The following is a 14,557-nucleotide window of genomic DNA, read 5'->3' as shown; positions in this document are numbered from 1 at the left end:
CATAGGCTTTCCAGGATCAGCCTTTCCTAACCTAGCCCTGCTTTAAGCTCCCCCATAGCACTTTTTTCCATCTATGGCTCCTACTCTGTCTCCCCTATTCTGAGTATGAGCATGGAGGGCTTCTCTCTTCTGAACAAGTAGTCTCCTAACAATTTGTGGGAGTATCTTTGTATCCTTCTGAGCCTTGTACAAACTAGATTCTTCATATATACTTGTGATTAACAGGTCAAAATGAAAAGCAAAAACACAGTATTGATAAGTCTAACTTGAAAAGAGCCAGAAAATACATTGCATCTGACACAAGCCTGTTAGGAAACCTAAATCTCGGTGATCTTTTCTCATGTCCTAGTCAGGTGGAGTTGCTTCAGTTACTCTGGCCAGTTTGGGTTAGTAAACTTGATAACTAAGCTGCTAGCAAATTCAGAAAATGTATTCTATATCTCAAAAGAGCCAAAAGGTTACTTCTGTGCTCTGTCCCCTCCCCTTCACAATTTATTCCCTCAACAGCTATGATCACTTGATAAATTGTATCAGTTTACTACTTAAAAATGGCCCAGTCTTCAGGAAACATCTTTAGGAATATATAATGCTGCTTGGTCTTTATCAACATATTGAATGAGTTCTATTATCTCTGTCATCCAAAAGGGACCTCCTATAGATAGATAGGCTTCAGGGTCTGTAACTCTTATCATATATATTCTCAGGGAGGTCTCTGACCCCAGAACCACTGACCTGGATCATCTGTCAGGCTTCATTTTCACCTTTAAAGGCTTTGCTTAAAATGCAAATTTCCTCTCCATCACAAACCTCTACTATTTTTTCAAAACCCAGGCAGGTAGTTTTTTGTTTGGCTTCCTGGAAATGATCCTAACAAAGTTAAGATTTGGCTAGACTTGGAATCAGAGATCCTAATCATTGTATTATCTACAGAACAACAAAAAACTAGACATGTCCAAAATATCCTATAACATGAAAATGAAATATTATACAACTATTGAATTTTTAATAGCAATCATGAAAGAAATATATTAAATGTTGTTTGAAGCAAAGTATATAACAAAGTAGTATATAAAGTATAATCCTGTAGTTCTAATTTGAAAAATATACATTCACAAATAGTTGAGAATGTAGGCCAAGTTAAAGTCTGTGCCTCAGTTTCTTCAACTGGGAGGTTAAGTGTCTTTGCAGTTACTAAGACTAAATGATTTACTCCATGCAGAACACTTTTGGAACAATACTTGATACGTGGTAAGCACACGATAATTGTTAGCTGTTACATACTCACCCATTAAACAATAGGATTACAGGTGGTTTTTGTTTGCTTTATATTTTCTACGTAGTCTACATTTTCTTTGGTGAACATGTTTTACTATCATCAGAAAACAACTGTTATTTTAATGCTCACTTCCAGTTTATTATAGAAGCTGCACTCTAGCAAAACTAAGGGAGTTAACATCAAATAAACCATAATAGTAACTAACTTTTCATAAACTTTATTGTAAAAAAACAAAAAACTACATCATTACTTTATAATGATTTGTCTCACCCACAAGAACATGAGTGGCAGCCAGTAACTTTTTAATAAAAATATTTTATTTAGGACTCTAATAAGACATCTTGTCTTCTGAAGATTTAATGGGGATAGGTTCACCTGAGAAACATTCCCCCCAGGGAAACCCAGAGTCTCTTGGCTCAACTGGCCCATAAAAAAGCCCACATAGATCAACTTTCTGCCAATCTGGAGAAGATTTGTTTTCTTTGATCTGCTGTCATGTGTTCACAGGCTTCTAAAATGTTAGCCAAAATCAAAGTCTGCTGAATGGTTTTTGCCTTAACCCATATTCTTCCATTCATTCCAAATACTATCTCCAGTGGGTAGAGTTTTCCCACTTCTTGTAGGATTTCACAGTCTGGAGCTAGCAGCCTGGTGAGGAAGAGAAAGAAAATGAAACTTAATAAAGTGGCAGGGTGTGACCTGACTTTCCTTTAGAAGTCTCCTTTTCTGAGCAGTTCTCCACAGTTATTCAGAGCTCCACCAACATCATCCCAAGAACAAGGCACATGACAACGTTTGCCCTCTTTCTTCCAAGAAGCTTACCACAGGTCACAACGGTGGACTATCCTCTCCAAAGAAATCAAACTCCCTATGTCACCAACTTTACAAAAAATGTATAAAGTTCTTCCTCCACATTGTCAGAGCACCTTAATTCTTGACTTTCAAACTGTAGCTTTTTTATTGTCTATGGTGCTAAGAGAACACTTTAACCTTATTTTCCTGACCATGTAAGTTATTCCTTGGTATTAAATTCAATACTTGGAGAAGAGTGTTGACTCTTTCAAAACATAAAGGTGCTGCTTGGTTAATAACATACTTCTTTAATCTCTTGAACTAATTCTGCAGATCTGCAGAATAAGTAGCAAAGAGATATGCAAGATAGCTCTGAACCTCAGTGGCTCTAGGAGTAAAGCCCTTTAATAGGGCATAGCTTTGGGTAGGTAAAGGTCTAAACAAAGAATCTGCTTCTGGGAACTATTAAATCTACCAGGACAGAAAAGAAGGAGCTTTCTGTGAATGTCTGTATAAGCTTGAGGATCATGTCAGCCTAGCTTCATTTGGCTTCCATTATAAGAGAAATTTGATGATTTTGTAAAATAGTAAATTGTACCTGTATACAAGTGACTAAGAAGTGGGGGAAGGCCAGTTTTCACATTTGGTCTGAGTATATCAGCTATAACGAACAACCAGCCTTCCAGCAGAGAAATCCAGACTCCACATCAACACAAACTACAACGCCAAATACATCCGAATTTGATGTATTCACATATAGAGGATGGGACTAAATGCATGAGTTTACAACTGTGCTAAAATGGATACTGATTTTTAACTTTGAGGAGCTATAGCCATTGTTATGAAGAACCTAAATCCCACAGATAAGTCAGCTTTCTAAGGTATAATATAAAAGACAACAGGCAAGCCAGAAGGCATCAGGACTTACCTTCTAATTAAGCCCAAAGTCACTTTAAAAAGCAGACCATCCTGTCCAATCACACCCATTCCATTGGCTCGTCCACAGCTGTCAATACAGACCATCTCTGGTTCCATATCTTTATTAGCAACCACAAACTGGCCATAGATGAGATCTCCAACCTACAATGATAATTTAAAAAGTTCATTTCCTCTCAACAAACCATGCTATAGGTGCTGCTGTTGGTTCTTTTCCATAGGTAGCAATGCCAGCCACCTGCAGTTCTGTGGCTAAATGACTGACTACACTCCAGGATTCTCACAGTCACTCTGGAGTTGTGCCTTAAAAGAAGGCAAAATTAACGCATGTACCCCTACCTTTCCCCCACCAGAAAAATCCCCAGACTGGGAGCCATCTCAAAGCCAAAGAATAGGACTTCCCTGGTGGCACAGTGGTTAAGAATCCGCCTGCCAATGCAGGGGACATGGGTTCGAGCCCTGGGCCAGGAAGATCCCACATGCTGCCGAGCAACTAAGCCCATGTGCTACAACTACTGAGCCTGCGCTCTAGAGCCCTTGCGCCACAACTATTGAAGTCCGCGAGCCTAGAGCCCGTGCTCCGCAACAAGAGAAGCCACCGCAATGAGAAGCCCACAAAGCGCAACGAAGAGTAGCCCCCGCTTGCCGCAACTAGAGAAAGCCCACGCACAGCAACGAAGACCCAATGCAACCAAAAATAAATAAACGAATAATTGATTAAAAAAAAAAAAAAGCCAGAGAATACCCTCTGGGGTTACACTGTAAAATATAGTAGCCACTACCCACATGTAGTTATGTAAACTTACATTTAAATTAATTGAAACTATATATTTAAAATTCAGTTTCTCAGTTGCATTAGCCACATTTCAAATGCTCAGCAGCCATGTGTGGCTAATGGCTACCATAATAGTCCGTGCATATGTAAAACATTAGCATCATCACAAAAAATTCTATTACACAACACTGCTTTAAAGAATTACAGAAACCCCTGGCATGCAAATTATTCAAAGCAAAATGGAACACTGGTAATTCAGTGACATTTCTCCATGCAAGATTTACTTTAGGGGCTTCCCTGGTGGCGCAGTGGTTAAGAATCCACCTGCCAATGCAGGGGACATGGGTTCGAGCCCTGGTCCGGGAAGATCCCACATGCCACGGAGCAACTAAGCCCATGCGCCACAACTACTGAGCCTGTGCTCTACAGCCTGCAAGCCACAACTACTGAGCCTGCGTGCCACAACTACTGAAGCCCGCACGCCTAGAGCCCGTGCTCTGCAACAAGAGAAGCCACTGCAATGAGAAGCCTGCACACCGCAACGAAGAGTAACCCCCGCTCGCCACAACTAGAAAGCCCGCAAACGTCAATGAAGACCCAACATAGCCAAAAATAAATATAAATAAATAAAAATTTTTTTTAAATTTTACTTTAAAAACCTCAGAGCTGAACTTCAAAATGACAAAACTAAGGAAATGGGAGAGTAAACTTGTTCTGTTAAGTACCTAGTATTGTTAGTTCCTCAAGGAACTAGAGGAACAAAACATTCTCTGCCTTTAGAAGCATTTGCTTTCAGAGGGCAGTAGGGATATACATATAAACAAACTTCATTCAAGGCTGAATCTAGTAAATAAGAAAAGTGACTGAAAATTAGGGATGTTTCTATGGAGGTGGTGGTGATGATCAGCCTGGGTCTTGAAAGATAAGCATGTATTCCACCGGCTAAGAAGGGGAAAGAGTAATCCAAGCAGAGGGAACAGCATGAGCAAAGGTACAAGGGCAGGAAATTATGAATTCAGTAGTGCTCTTAAATAGTTTGGTGTGGTTCAGGCAGGGCCACATGGAGGATATAATTACGGATGAGGGAAGACCTCTGGAGCATAATACCAAGGAAACATGTAGGTTTGAAGAACTTTTTTTTTTTTTTTTCTTTTTTTTGAGAAAGGGGTGTGTGAGGCTGTCAGCTCTTAAAAGGAGGGGCAAAAGTATACAGGCAGGCTTTACTAAGGAGGTCAGTGATTAAATCCAATCAAGGGATAGCTAAGGCCTGAACTTGCAAAGTGGAAATAAACGGGTGGACATGGAAGATCAGAGAGACTCAACAAGGATCAGTAAGATAAAGCAACTAAAGACACAAGAGAGGTGAGTGAGAAAGGGCAAAGAAACCACCAAATTTCTGGCTTGCTTGGATGGACAGGAAGAGTATGGCCATGCTACCTGAAAAGCCCAAATTGAAAACTTGAGGTAACAAGACTGCACCTCTGTCGGCTGCAAAAAGGGATTGTTGGGAAACAGTGATGTGACTGAAGCTGTGAAATGCCAGTCCTGGGACCCACATCCAAGATAGATGGATGGCTGATATAGCAATTTCCACCACTCTTCTCTCCTTCCTCTCTGAGCCTATGGCTTACTTCCTTGTCTGGTGTATATGGACATAATAAATAACAGAGAGAACACATATAACCTTCCAACTCCAGTAGAGATGAAAACATCCAATAACATAGCAAATGTAAAATAAGTATGTGGTTCTGGTCCCAGAGGTGGAGCATCTGAAGGAACTCTTGAAGCCTGGGGTGATTACACAGATCCTCCAAGATCGTCCTATACAACTAGGGAAACAGGATCATTCCAGTAGCCTTCTGGATATTTGAGTGTTTAGGGAACGGATATTTCTCTTACTTTTGAAACCAAAGGTCCTGTCATTACCTGCACATTTGGTCTGTTTCTTTTAGTTGCACCTTCAAATGACAAGTAAGACAAAGAAGCTGGCTCACTCCCTCCAACATCCACTTTGAATATATCTCCAGACTTAGCTGTCACTATGCCAATCACATGGTCTCCTTTCACTGGGACATACTACAAAAGAAAACAGAATGAGAGCACAACCACAAACGACAATCATTTTTAAGACATCTTCAGCAAGTCCTTAGTGGTTACTTTATGTTTGTCGTTGTAAATATTTAGAAAATATTTTGAAATCCATGTTTACAAATCGATAAAAATCTTACAACAAACTTGATTATGTCACTTTCAGTAAAAGAAGAACAATCACGTGATAAACTCTCGGGTTTCCAGCTTCTAACAGTCTGTTCATTTAAGTCACTATCACCCACCTCTTCTGTATTCTTATCAGAAACTCTCTAGCTTCTGTTTGCATATGAGTCCAGTGACACAGGGGGTCCTTACAACCAAGGAAGGCCATTCCATTGTCAGAAAATTTTTTCCTATGTTAGAGTTCTTATTTACTCTAAGAGAAACTGAGCTCCCTGTGACATCTATTCATTAAGCCTGTCTCTTTGGGACCCCGAAAGACAAGTCTTCTGTTCCCTGACCTATGGGGTTTTGAAGACAATAACCATATCTCACAGCCCTTATCCCCTTACATGCCAAGATTCCCAGACTCCTTTCTCTTCTGGTCGCCCGTCTCAGGCCACGTTCCAGTTGTTCACGGTCGCTCTAAAGGAGGTGTAGAGGTAAGCACAGGACTACGGTGGCTCTTGGCTAGCCTTAACATAAGAGGGCTCCAGGGCCCCTTCCGTGCTTCTTCCGAAGAGTATTCCCAGCCCTCTCCCGGCCGTACAACCCCTCTGGAGTCCCAGCTCACCCGCTTCTGCTGCGAGTCCACCCAGTAAACGCCACCGCCGTTGCCACTGCCGGGCTCCTTGTGACGGAGGCGGCCGCACTTCGTTACCAGCAGCCGGTCGCCGCAGCGCCGCAAGCCCGGGCCGCACACCACGCGCCCGCCGGAGCGCGCCCCGGCGTTCAGGAGCAGCGGTCGCTCCCCTGCACTTCCTGGGCCTTCTCCATCCTCCTGTCCAGGGAGCAGCAGCTCCTCACCCGGGAGCACCACCTGCTCTAGCACCGCACGTGCCGCCCGAGCCCTGTAGCCCGCCAGGGATTCCGCAACGACAGCCGCCGCCTCCGCCATAGCGGGCGTCACCACAGTTTCCGGTTTCCGGCTCAGCGTCCAATCGCCAGCCTGCCCCAGGCTTTCCGTTTCCGGCAGCACAGGCCTGTGGGACTTGAACCTGTTGTGAAGCCGGATAGTCCTGGGTCGGCGGGTTCCCTCAAGGTGACTATGATTGTGTCTTTAGCCGGCCGCCTGTCCTGCAGTCTGTCCGCAGGTCCGCAGCAGAAACGCGCAGCTTGAGTCAGTCGCGGAGCCCCCACTTACAGTGTCTCGGATCGCACAGTGGGATACAAGACGCCGCCACCTTTCTTTCCGTGGGAACCTTGGGAAGTTAGCAGAGGGCCTTCAGGAGTTGGCTCTCTCTTCTGACTCCGACCTCAGAAGGACTGCTGACCTTTTGCCAGGAAAAGTATTTTCTTTTTCAGTGGGAAACTTGTATCTATCCACATTGTGGAAGACACAGGGAAGAATCAGAAGAAAATGAAACGTGTTAGTCTTGCAGCCCCGTTTGTCTCCCTTGCTAGGCTATCAGCTAGTTCTCATTCTTGGTAGCGCAGGTTCTGGCACGAAATAGATAATACCTGGTGAATGAATGAATGTCAACATTTTGGTGTGCGTTTCTCCCTAATTTTTTTTTTCCCCCCGCAAATATATACATATCACATGCATATTTCCACATAATTGAGCTGCCCCTACATGGCCTGGGAAAATCAGTAACTGCACTTAAATCCTTGCTGCTGCTGTCGCTGGAGCACGCTTTAGTTGCCTATGTGAGAAGCAGCTGAATTGCAAATCAATAGCACGTCAGGTCTGCCCTTCTGACTTTCAGGGCTCTCACTTGAAATCACAGTTCACTCGGTCAGATAATCCAGTAGGAGTCAGAGCTCCTGGGGACTGGAAAGGCTTGGCTCTGACCGATGGCTTTTAGCTGTCCTCCATTTCTTCTGCCCATCTCTGAGGTATCTGCTTCCAACCTTAATTTTTAGAGTTTTAGGATGTTTAAGACAGACAATCTCCAACAATACCCTTGAGATTCTGTAAGATGCTGCTGAGCCAACTGAATAAGATAATAGAGGCCAACTGAAGTGTAACTTTTGTTGTTTTGCAGTCAGATTATCACAGGAGCTGTTCTTGGTCGGTTACCTTTGCAGAAGGGATGGCACAGATTCTTTTTCTCTCCTCCCCACTCCAACCCAGTTCCAGAGGGTCTGGATCCAGCAGGTATTCGGTGACCACGACTACCTTGATCGCGGCTGACCCAAGGCCATGCCTGTATAGTACTCAATGACGTCGGGTCTGGGCCAGACAGAGTGAGAGGTCAGGAAATGGTCCCTGGATTGTCCCTCAGGCACCCCCACATCAATAGAGGAGTCTCTGTCAGAAACTCGGCCCAAACCTGGCTGAGGAGGCCTATCAAGGGCACTTCTGTGTGGGAAGCACGTGGGCATCCGTCTGGCTCATTCCCAAGTCTACAGATGAAATCAGAGGCCTGGAGAAGAGTAGTCACCTGAGACCTGAAGCTCAGGCCTGGAGGGGTTAGGTTGAAAGCATCTCTTAGCCGGTGCCCTACACGTTGGGCCCAGAGGGCTGGGCACGTGGGAAGGCCACCTGGCCTTCACGCCGCGTGCCGCTGTGTCAGTGCTTTGCCGCCTTGGCGTCGTGCGGCCGATGGTGCGTGAGCGCGCATGGCCGAGGCCGGGGTGGCGGGCAGGCCCGGGGATGCAGAGGTCTGTCCACGTGCAAGTGGCTGGAAGCCAAGACCGCAAGCAAGTGTGCGGAGACAGTCTCCGAGCCGCGGACCCGGACTAATGCAGCACACCAGTGCGGTGTTGGGGTCCAATTGGGCAGCGGTTGCGAAGTTCGCGTTTCGGAACGGCGTGTGCAGCCTTTTCTTGGTGTGAAAGAGGCCGCTGCGACTGGGAAATGCAGATGAGGCCCGGGCCGGTGCAGTCGGCGGCGTGCTTTCCAGCGTCGAGGCCGCGTCTTGCTTTCGGCCAGAGCGTGGGGTCTTCCCAGCAGATCCACCTGGGTGGATTAGGACCGCTTCTTGTTTGGGGGGCTTGACAGCCTGGAGCCAGTGCATCAGGGGCGGTGCTGCCCTCGACTACCTCTGGGATACACCTTACCATTTCTGAGTACTTCCCTCGGGGAAATGACCGAGTTGTCCTTCGGAGAGGTTGGGGCGGACCACGGCCTTCTGGACTCTTTCCCAAAACTTCCTTTTCAGAAATCTGTGCTACTTGAGAAGTTGGAAAAGTGGTATCTCTTGGTTCCTTTTCTTTGTTGACCGGTGAAGTCTGTAACTTTCTATCAACAAGACTAATTGAGCTTTTGCTCTGAGCCAGACGCACCTTCCATGCCCTGGGGGAGTTCACTGTCACCACGTGAAAATACCAAGGATTACGGCAAGGATTACGGTGTGTGTAACAACCTGATTAGGGTGTCAACCCTGAGAATACAAAGGATGAAATGTTTGCCTCTGTGGGAGGAAGGTAGGAGTCAAGATAGGTGTCCTGAAGGAAGTAGTATTAGAATGAATCTTTGAATTTTTTTAGTTCACTGGATTCTAAAAATTACAAATGAACTGCATGCTGATTTTCCTTTTGTAAATTTATTTATTTATCTATTTATTTTTGGCTGCGTTGGGTCTTCGTTGCTGCACCCAGGCTTTCTCTAGTTGCGGTGAGCGAGGGTTACTCTTCGTTGTGGTGCGCAGGCTTCTCATTGCGGTGGCTTCTTTTAATTTTTTTTTTGTTAACATCTTTATTGGAGTATAATTGCTTTACAATGGTGTGTTAGTTTCTGCTTTATAACAGAGTGAATCAGTTATATATATACATATGTTCCCGTATCTCTTACCTCTTCCGTCTCCCTCCCTCCCACGCTCCCTATCCCACCCCTCTAGGTGGTCACAATGCACCGAGCTGATCTCCCTGTGCTATGCAGCTGCTTCCCACTAGCTATCTATTTTACGTTTGGTAGTATATATAAGTCCATGCCACTCTCTCACTTTGTCACAGCTTACCCTTCCCCCTCCCTATATCCTGCAGTCCATTCTCTAGTAGATCTGTGTCTTTATTCCTGTCTTGCCCCTAGGTTCTTCATGACCTTTTTTTTTCCCCTTAGGTTCCATATATATGTGTTAGCATACAGTATTTGTTTTTCCCTTTCGGACTTACTCCACTCTGTATGACAGACTGTAGGTCCATCCACCTCACTGCAAATAACTCAATTTCGTTTCTTTTTATGGCTGAGTAATATTCCATTGTATATATGTGCCATATCTGACTCTTTTTGAATTATGGTTTTCTCAGAGTATATACCCAGTAGTGGGATTGCTGGGTCATGTGGTAGTTCTATTTTTAGTTTTTTAAGGAACCTCCATACTGTTTTCCATAGTGGCTGTATCAATTTACATTCCCACCAACAGTGCAAGAGGGTTCCCTTTTCTCCACACCCTCTCCAGCATTTATTGTTTCTAGATTTTTTGATGACTGGTGTGAGATGATATCTCATTGTAGTTTTGATTTGCATTTCTCTAATGATTAATGATGTTGAGCATTCTTTCATGTGTTTGTTGGCAATCTGTATAGCTTCTTTGGAGCAATGTCTGTTTAGGTCTTCTGCCCATTTTTGGATTGGGTTGTTTGTTTTTTTGTTATTGAGCTGCATGAGCTGCTTGTAAATTCTGGAGATTAATCCTTTGTCAGTTGCTTCATTTGCAAATATTTTCTCCCATTCTGAGGGTTGTCTTTTGGTCTTGTTTATGGTTTCCTTTGCTGTGCAAAAGCTTTGAAGTTTCATTAGGTCCCATTTGTTTATTTTTGTTTTTATTTCCATTTCTCTAGGAGGTGGGTCAAAAAGGATCTTGCTGTGATTTATGTCATAGAGTGTTCTGCCTATGTTTTCCTCTAAGAGTTTGATAGTTTCTGGCCTTACATTTAGGCCTTTAATCCATTTTGAGTTTATTTTTGTGTATGGTGTTAGGGAGTGTTCTAATTTCATACTTTTTTTTTTTTTTTTTTGGCGGTAAGCGGGCCTCTCACTGTGGTGGCCTCTCCCGTTGCAGAGCACAGGCTCCTGACGCGCAGGCTCAGTGGCCATGGCTCACGGGCCCAGCCGCTCCGTGGCATGTGGGATCTTCCCGGACCGGGGCACGAACCCATGTCCCCTGCATCGGCAGGCGGTCTCTCAACCACTGCGCCACCAGGGAAGCCCCTATTCCTAGATTTTTTATTCTATTTGTTGCAATGGTAAATGGGAGTGTTTTCTTAATTTCACTTTCAGATTCAGTCTTCCTATCCCCCAGCCTTCCCTCCTGACCCCACCTGAGTGGAGACCTTGAAAATTGTTCCCTGAGGGCCTTTTGTTGCCAGCCAGAAGCTAAACGAGATAGGTGCATCATCCCCTTTTCCCTGCTGAGATCCTTCTGCCTACTCGCCAGACGTTTGCTCATCCAGGATCAGTCTCTCAAGCATTGTCTCCCTAATGACCATAGTATATACTGTCACACTATGGTTTGCTGGACTATTCTTCCTATTTTTAGGTGGTTAATGGTTTCCAGTATTTTGCTTTAGCAAGGGTAATGATTATTAGTATAGTCATTGGAATCAAATACACTTGGATTCATATCCCAGCTCTGTCACTCTCTAGCTGTGTGGCCTTGGGGAAGTGTGTGACCTCTCTGAGCTTCAGTTTCTTTGCCAATAAAATGGGGAGTGATAAAAAGCATTGCTTCCTAGGATTTTTATAAGAATTACATGAGACAGTTAATATGAAGCATTGATTACATGCTTAGCACATATTCATTGCTTAAGTATCAGCTATTAATTTTGCAAATATTGTGTCATTTAGGATTAAGTGGGGACAAAGGGATAATTATCTAAGCTTCACTTTTCTCATACAAAAAGGTTGGTATTTGGGGGTTCTTATGTATTAAGAGTCTCTGAGTCTTGTTTCTGAGGTTTTTGATGAAATGGGTGTTTAGAGGAGAAAGAAGTAGTTGGAGTGAGCAAAGAAGATTTCCCAGCAGAGCTAGAGTTCCAGGTTTGCATTATATTGAACTTGACCAAGATACTTACCTGTCTGGAAAGTTTATTGTGGCCTGACTTTGCCTCTTTACTCAAATCTTGGGTTTTTTCATTAATGCTTATTTTGTTAGGCCTTGTGTTTTATTGGCTGTATTGTGATGGACAGAGATTCTGCTTCTAACTGTGTGTTTTCTTGCAGGTCTGTGTGAACTGGAGAAAGTCTGACCTCCCTGCCTGGGAAAAGGCAATGCTGGAATTTGCACTTGCTATTTCCCGAGTTGATGACATAACAGATGACCACTTCAAAAAGTTCGAGGTGCATGGATTCAACCAAGAAGATGCCTGGGATATAGCTGCAATTTCAGCTTTTTATGCCATGTCCAACTGCCTTGCTCATTTTGTCAGTCTTGTTCCCAACAAAGAATTCTATTTGATGGGCAGAACCAATGATGTCAAAGACATCAGGAGTGAACCTGCTGCTCCTAAAGTATAAAAGTCTGAACAGAAAGGCCAGTGTTTACATTTCCAGCACATTGCATTATAAGACACCAGTTGGGAAGTAATTTTTTTTAAGTGTTTAGTCAATGGATAGGGAAGAAAGTAAATAAATTTGTTCCCTGCCTGCTTGATGAGATAGATCCTAAGGGACATGTGATATCTGGACCTCGGGGAAACCTTTTACTTTTTTACTTTTGTTGTGATCTGAAAGGAGCATCAGAGACAAAGGAGTTCAGAGGATGCTTTAGGCATTTCTGATGAACTGATATCTGTGAATTTCAGCAATTGAAGTTGAACATATTTTAGCTTTTAAAAATAGTGTTACATAGAAATTGGTCTATATAGACTGTGTTTTTTTTTTTTTTTTTTTGGGTTCGCGGGCCTCTCACTGTTGTGTCCTCTCCCGTTGCGGAGCACAGGTTCTGGACGCGCAGGCTCAGCAGCCATGGCTCACGGGCCTAGCCGCTCCACGGCATGTGGGATCTTCCCGGACCAGGGCACGAACCCGTGTCCCCTGCATCGGCAGGTGGACTCTCAACCACTGCACCACCAGGGAAGCCCTAGACTGTGGTTTGAAATCAATTCTGTGTTAACATGGTGGTATATAAAGGCTCTGAAAGGCAGTGGGTAAACAGAAGCAGGCACCAAGTTGTTCTATCTTTAGTGCCTTCTCCATTAACCTCCAGTGATTTTTGTTTAAATCATGATCATCTCAATAGAATTTTAGTCCTTATGTAGTTTATCCTTATTTTAGGTTTTAGCAAAAATTATTTGGAACAAGAAGGTGCTCATATTTTAAGAAGTATAAGAAAAAACCAACCCTGACATTACTAAGTGACTCGTTCTGCATGTTACAACCACCACTGCCTTAAGTGTGTGGCTGTCTTAACTTTTCAGGAGTCATTTTCATTATCTAACTGATAGAGGTACATGCAAACCTACAAAATGTCTTTGTTTCCATTTGACTTCTTTAGATTCTCTAAATTGCCAGGGAATAGTTCTTAAATCAGTTTGAGGGCGATAGTGAGTTAATTTTGAATTGCCTGAACTGTGAAACCTGGTTATCTTGAGACAGCACAACTCTTGTTGCAGAGCTTGTGTTATTCTGTTGGAACTATATCTTAAATACCTTGGAATATGTAACCTTTTAAAACTGACTTTTGAGGGGAGGAGGCAGGGGCATAAAAAAAAAAGGAAAAATATTGAGTTTTATTTTACTTATTGAGAAAGTTAATAATATTGGTGAATATATCATGGTCAAGGTTTTATACACCAAAATAATTTTAGCCATTGGCCAATAACTCGGGAATCAAGTAGAGGGCCTTTATTAAGTATCGGTTGCAGCCAGAAGTTGTAGGTCACTAAGGGACATTATTTGTTAATTATAAAACAGACCTTTACCCCAAACATGGGGAATATCTCCAGAGTAATGGCTGCCTTGATCTTTTCTGAACACTGGACACTTGCTTCTTGCCATTTTTCAGTCAGCTCATGGACAGGAGAGTTGAATAACTACTAACTTTGCTGGTGGGAGGAACTGCTGAATGTTCAGCCCTCTCTGAGTCTCATTCCTTTACTTTTGAGATCTTTCAGACTATCCTAAACAGTCACCAGATGGGAGCTTTCTATAACTCAGGTCTTGATCAAGGCCTAGAAGGGTTGTCAGTTCTTATACCTACCTCTTCTTATACCTCAGGCTTCCCTTCATTGAAGACTCTCCTTCCCTCCCCAAGAAACACACCAGTTCGTTAATCTTTTTCTGCAAACAAGTCCTATGTATTTATCTTCAACAGCAGTGGTGAAGGGCCTTGCATCTGTTATGCCCTGCTTGGCAGAGGTAAGCAGGACTGACGGTGGGCTCTATTGCTTGTGAGGCTGAACTGATTCAGGTCTTCAGCTCCCCTCAGTGACTCCTGACTGGGTATATGTTCCTTCCTGCAGAGAGGAAGGCTTTGGCCTTGATAAAGTCTTGACCTAGTAGGTCAAGTAACTGGGAGTTGGGCAGAGCTCCAGCGCACCAGTAAGCCCCATTTTCCAGGCAATGTACAAACCAGGGCTTTTTAGTGCAGAGGTTAACCCGAGTCCCTAGATTCCCAGGCTGTGTAGGCAGTACGCCATGC

The 14,557-nt window shown here is 43.7% G+C and overlaps 1 protein-coding gene and 1 long non-coding RNA gene across 4 annotated transcripts; one reads left to right on the top strand and one right to left on the bottom strand.

Annotated features, from left to right (window-relative positions):
* Window positions 1-1,477: 1,477 nt before the first annotated feature.
* Window positions 1,478-6,955, bottom strand: EXOSC3 (exosome component 3). 2 transcript variants are annotated; one of them, XM_032636372.1, is made up of 4 exons: window positions 6,604-6,955; window positions 5,706-5,855; window positions 2,997-3,148; window positions 1,478-1,924 (listed from the first exon to the last, which is right to left on the bottom strand). In XM_032636372.1, the coding sequence occupies exons 1-4, from the start codon at window positions 6,925-6,927 to the stop codon at window positions 1,723-1,725; spliced, it is 828 nt and encodes a 275-aa protein (XP_032492263.1). In that variant the 5' UTR covers window positions 6,928-6,955; the 3' UTR covers window positions 1,478-1,722. The 2 variants fall into 2 exon arrangements, with proteins under 2 accessions (XP_032492263.1, XP_032492264.1); XM_032636373.1 differs by lacking the exon at window positions 2,997-3,148 and having other exon boundaries at window positions 1,754-1,924; window positions 6,604-6,935.
* Window positions 6,956-7,003: 48 nt separating this feature from the next.
* Window positions 7,004-13,630, top strand: LOC116756103. Of its 2 annotated transcripts, none has more exons than XR_004350527.1 (2): window positions 7,004-7,071; window positions 12,139-13,630. It is a non-coding gene; the product is annotated as an uncharacterized LOC116756103 (long non-coding RNA). The 2 variants fall into 2 exon arrangements; XR_004350526.1 differs by lacking the exon at window positions 7,004-7,071 and adding an exon at window positions 7,079-8,130 and having other exon boundaries at window positions 12,139-12,779.
* Window positions 13,631-14,557: the final 927 nt, after the last annotated feature.

This window comes from Phocoena sinus, chromosome 6, assembly GCF_008692025.1.
Source record: "Phocoena sinus isolate mPhoSin1 chromosome 6, mPhoSin1.pri, whole genome shotgun sequence".
In the NCBI taxonomy this organism is placed as follows: domain Eukaryota; kingdom Metazoa; phylum Chordata; class Mammalia; order Artiodactyla; family Phocoenidae; genus Phocoena; species Phocoena sinus.
The sequence above is the reverse complement of the archived record's forward strand: the minus strand, read 5'-3'. Positions and strand labels throughout refer to the sequence as shown.

What these genes read in the sequence shown, in the direction of transcription:
- EXOSC3 (XM_032636372.1), bottom strand. Translation starts at nt 6,927, where the DNA reads ATGGCGGAGGCGGCGGCTGTCGTTGCGGAATCCCTGGCGGGCTACAGG. An exon ending in TGGACTCGCAGCAGAAGCGG is followed by an intron (nt 5,856 to 6,603) that starts GTGAGCTGGGAC and finishes TTTCTTTTGTAG; the next exon opens with TATGTCCCAGTGAAAGGAGA. An exon ending in GAAACAGACCAAATGTGCAG is followed by an intron (nt 3,149 to 5,705) that starts GTAATGACAGGA and finishes TTATCATTGTAG; the next exon opens with GTTGGAGATCTCATCTATGG.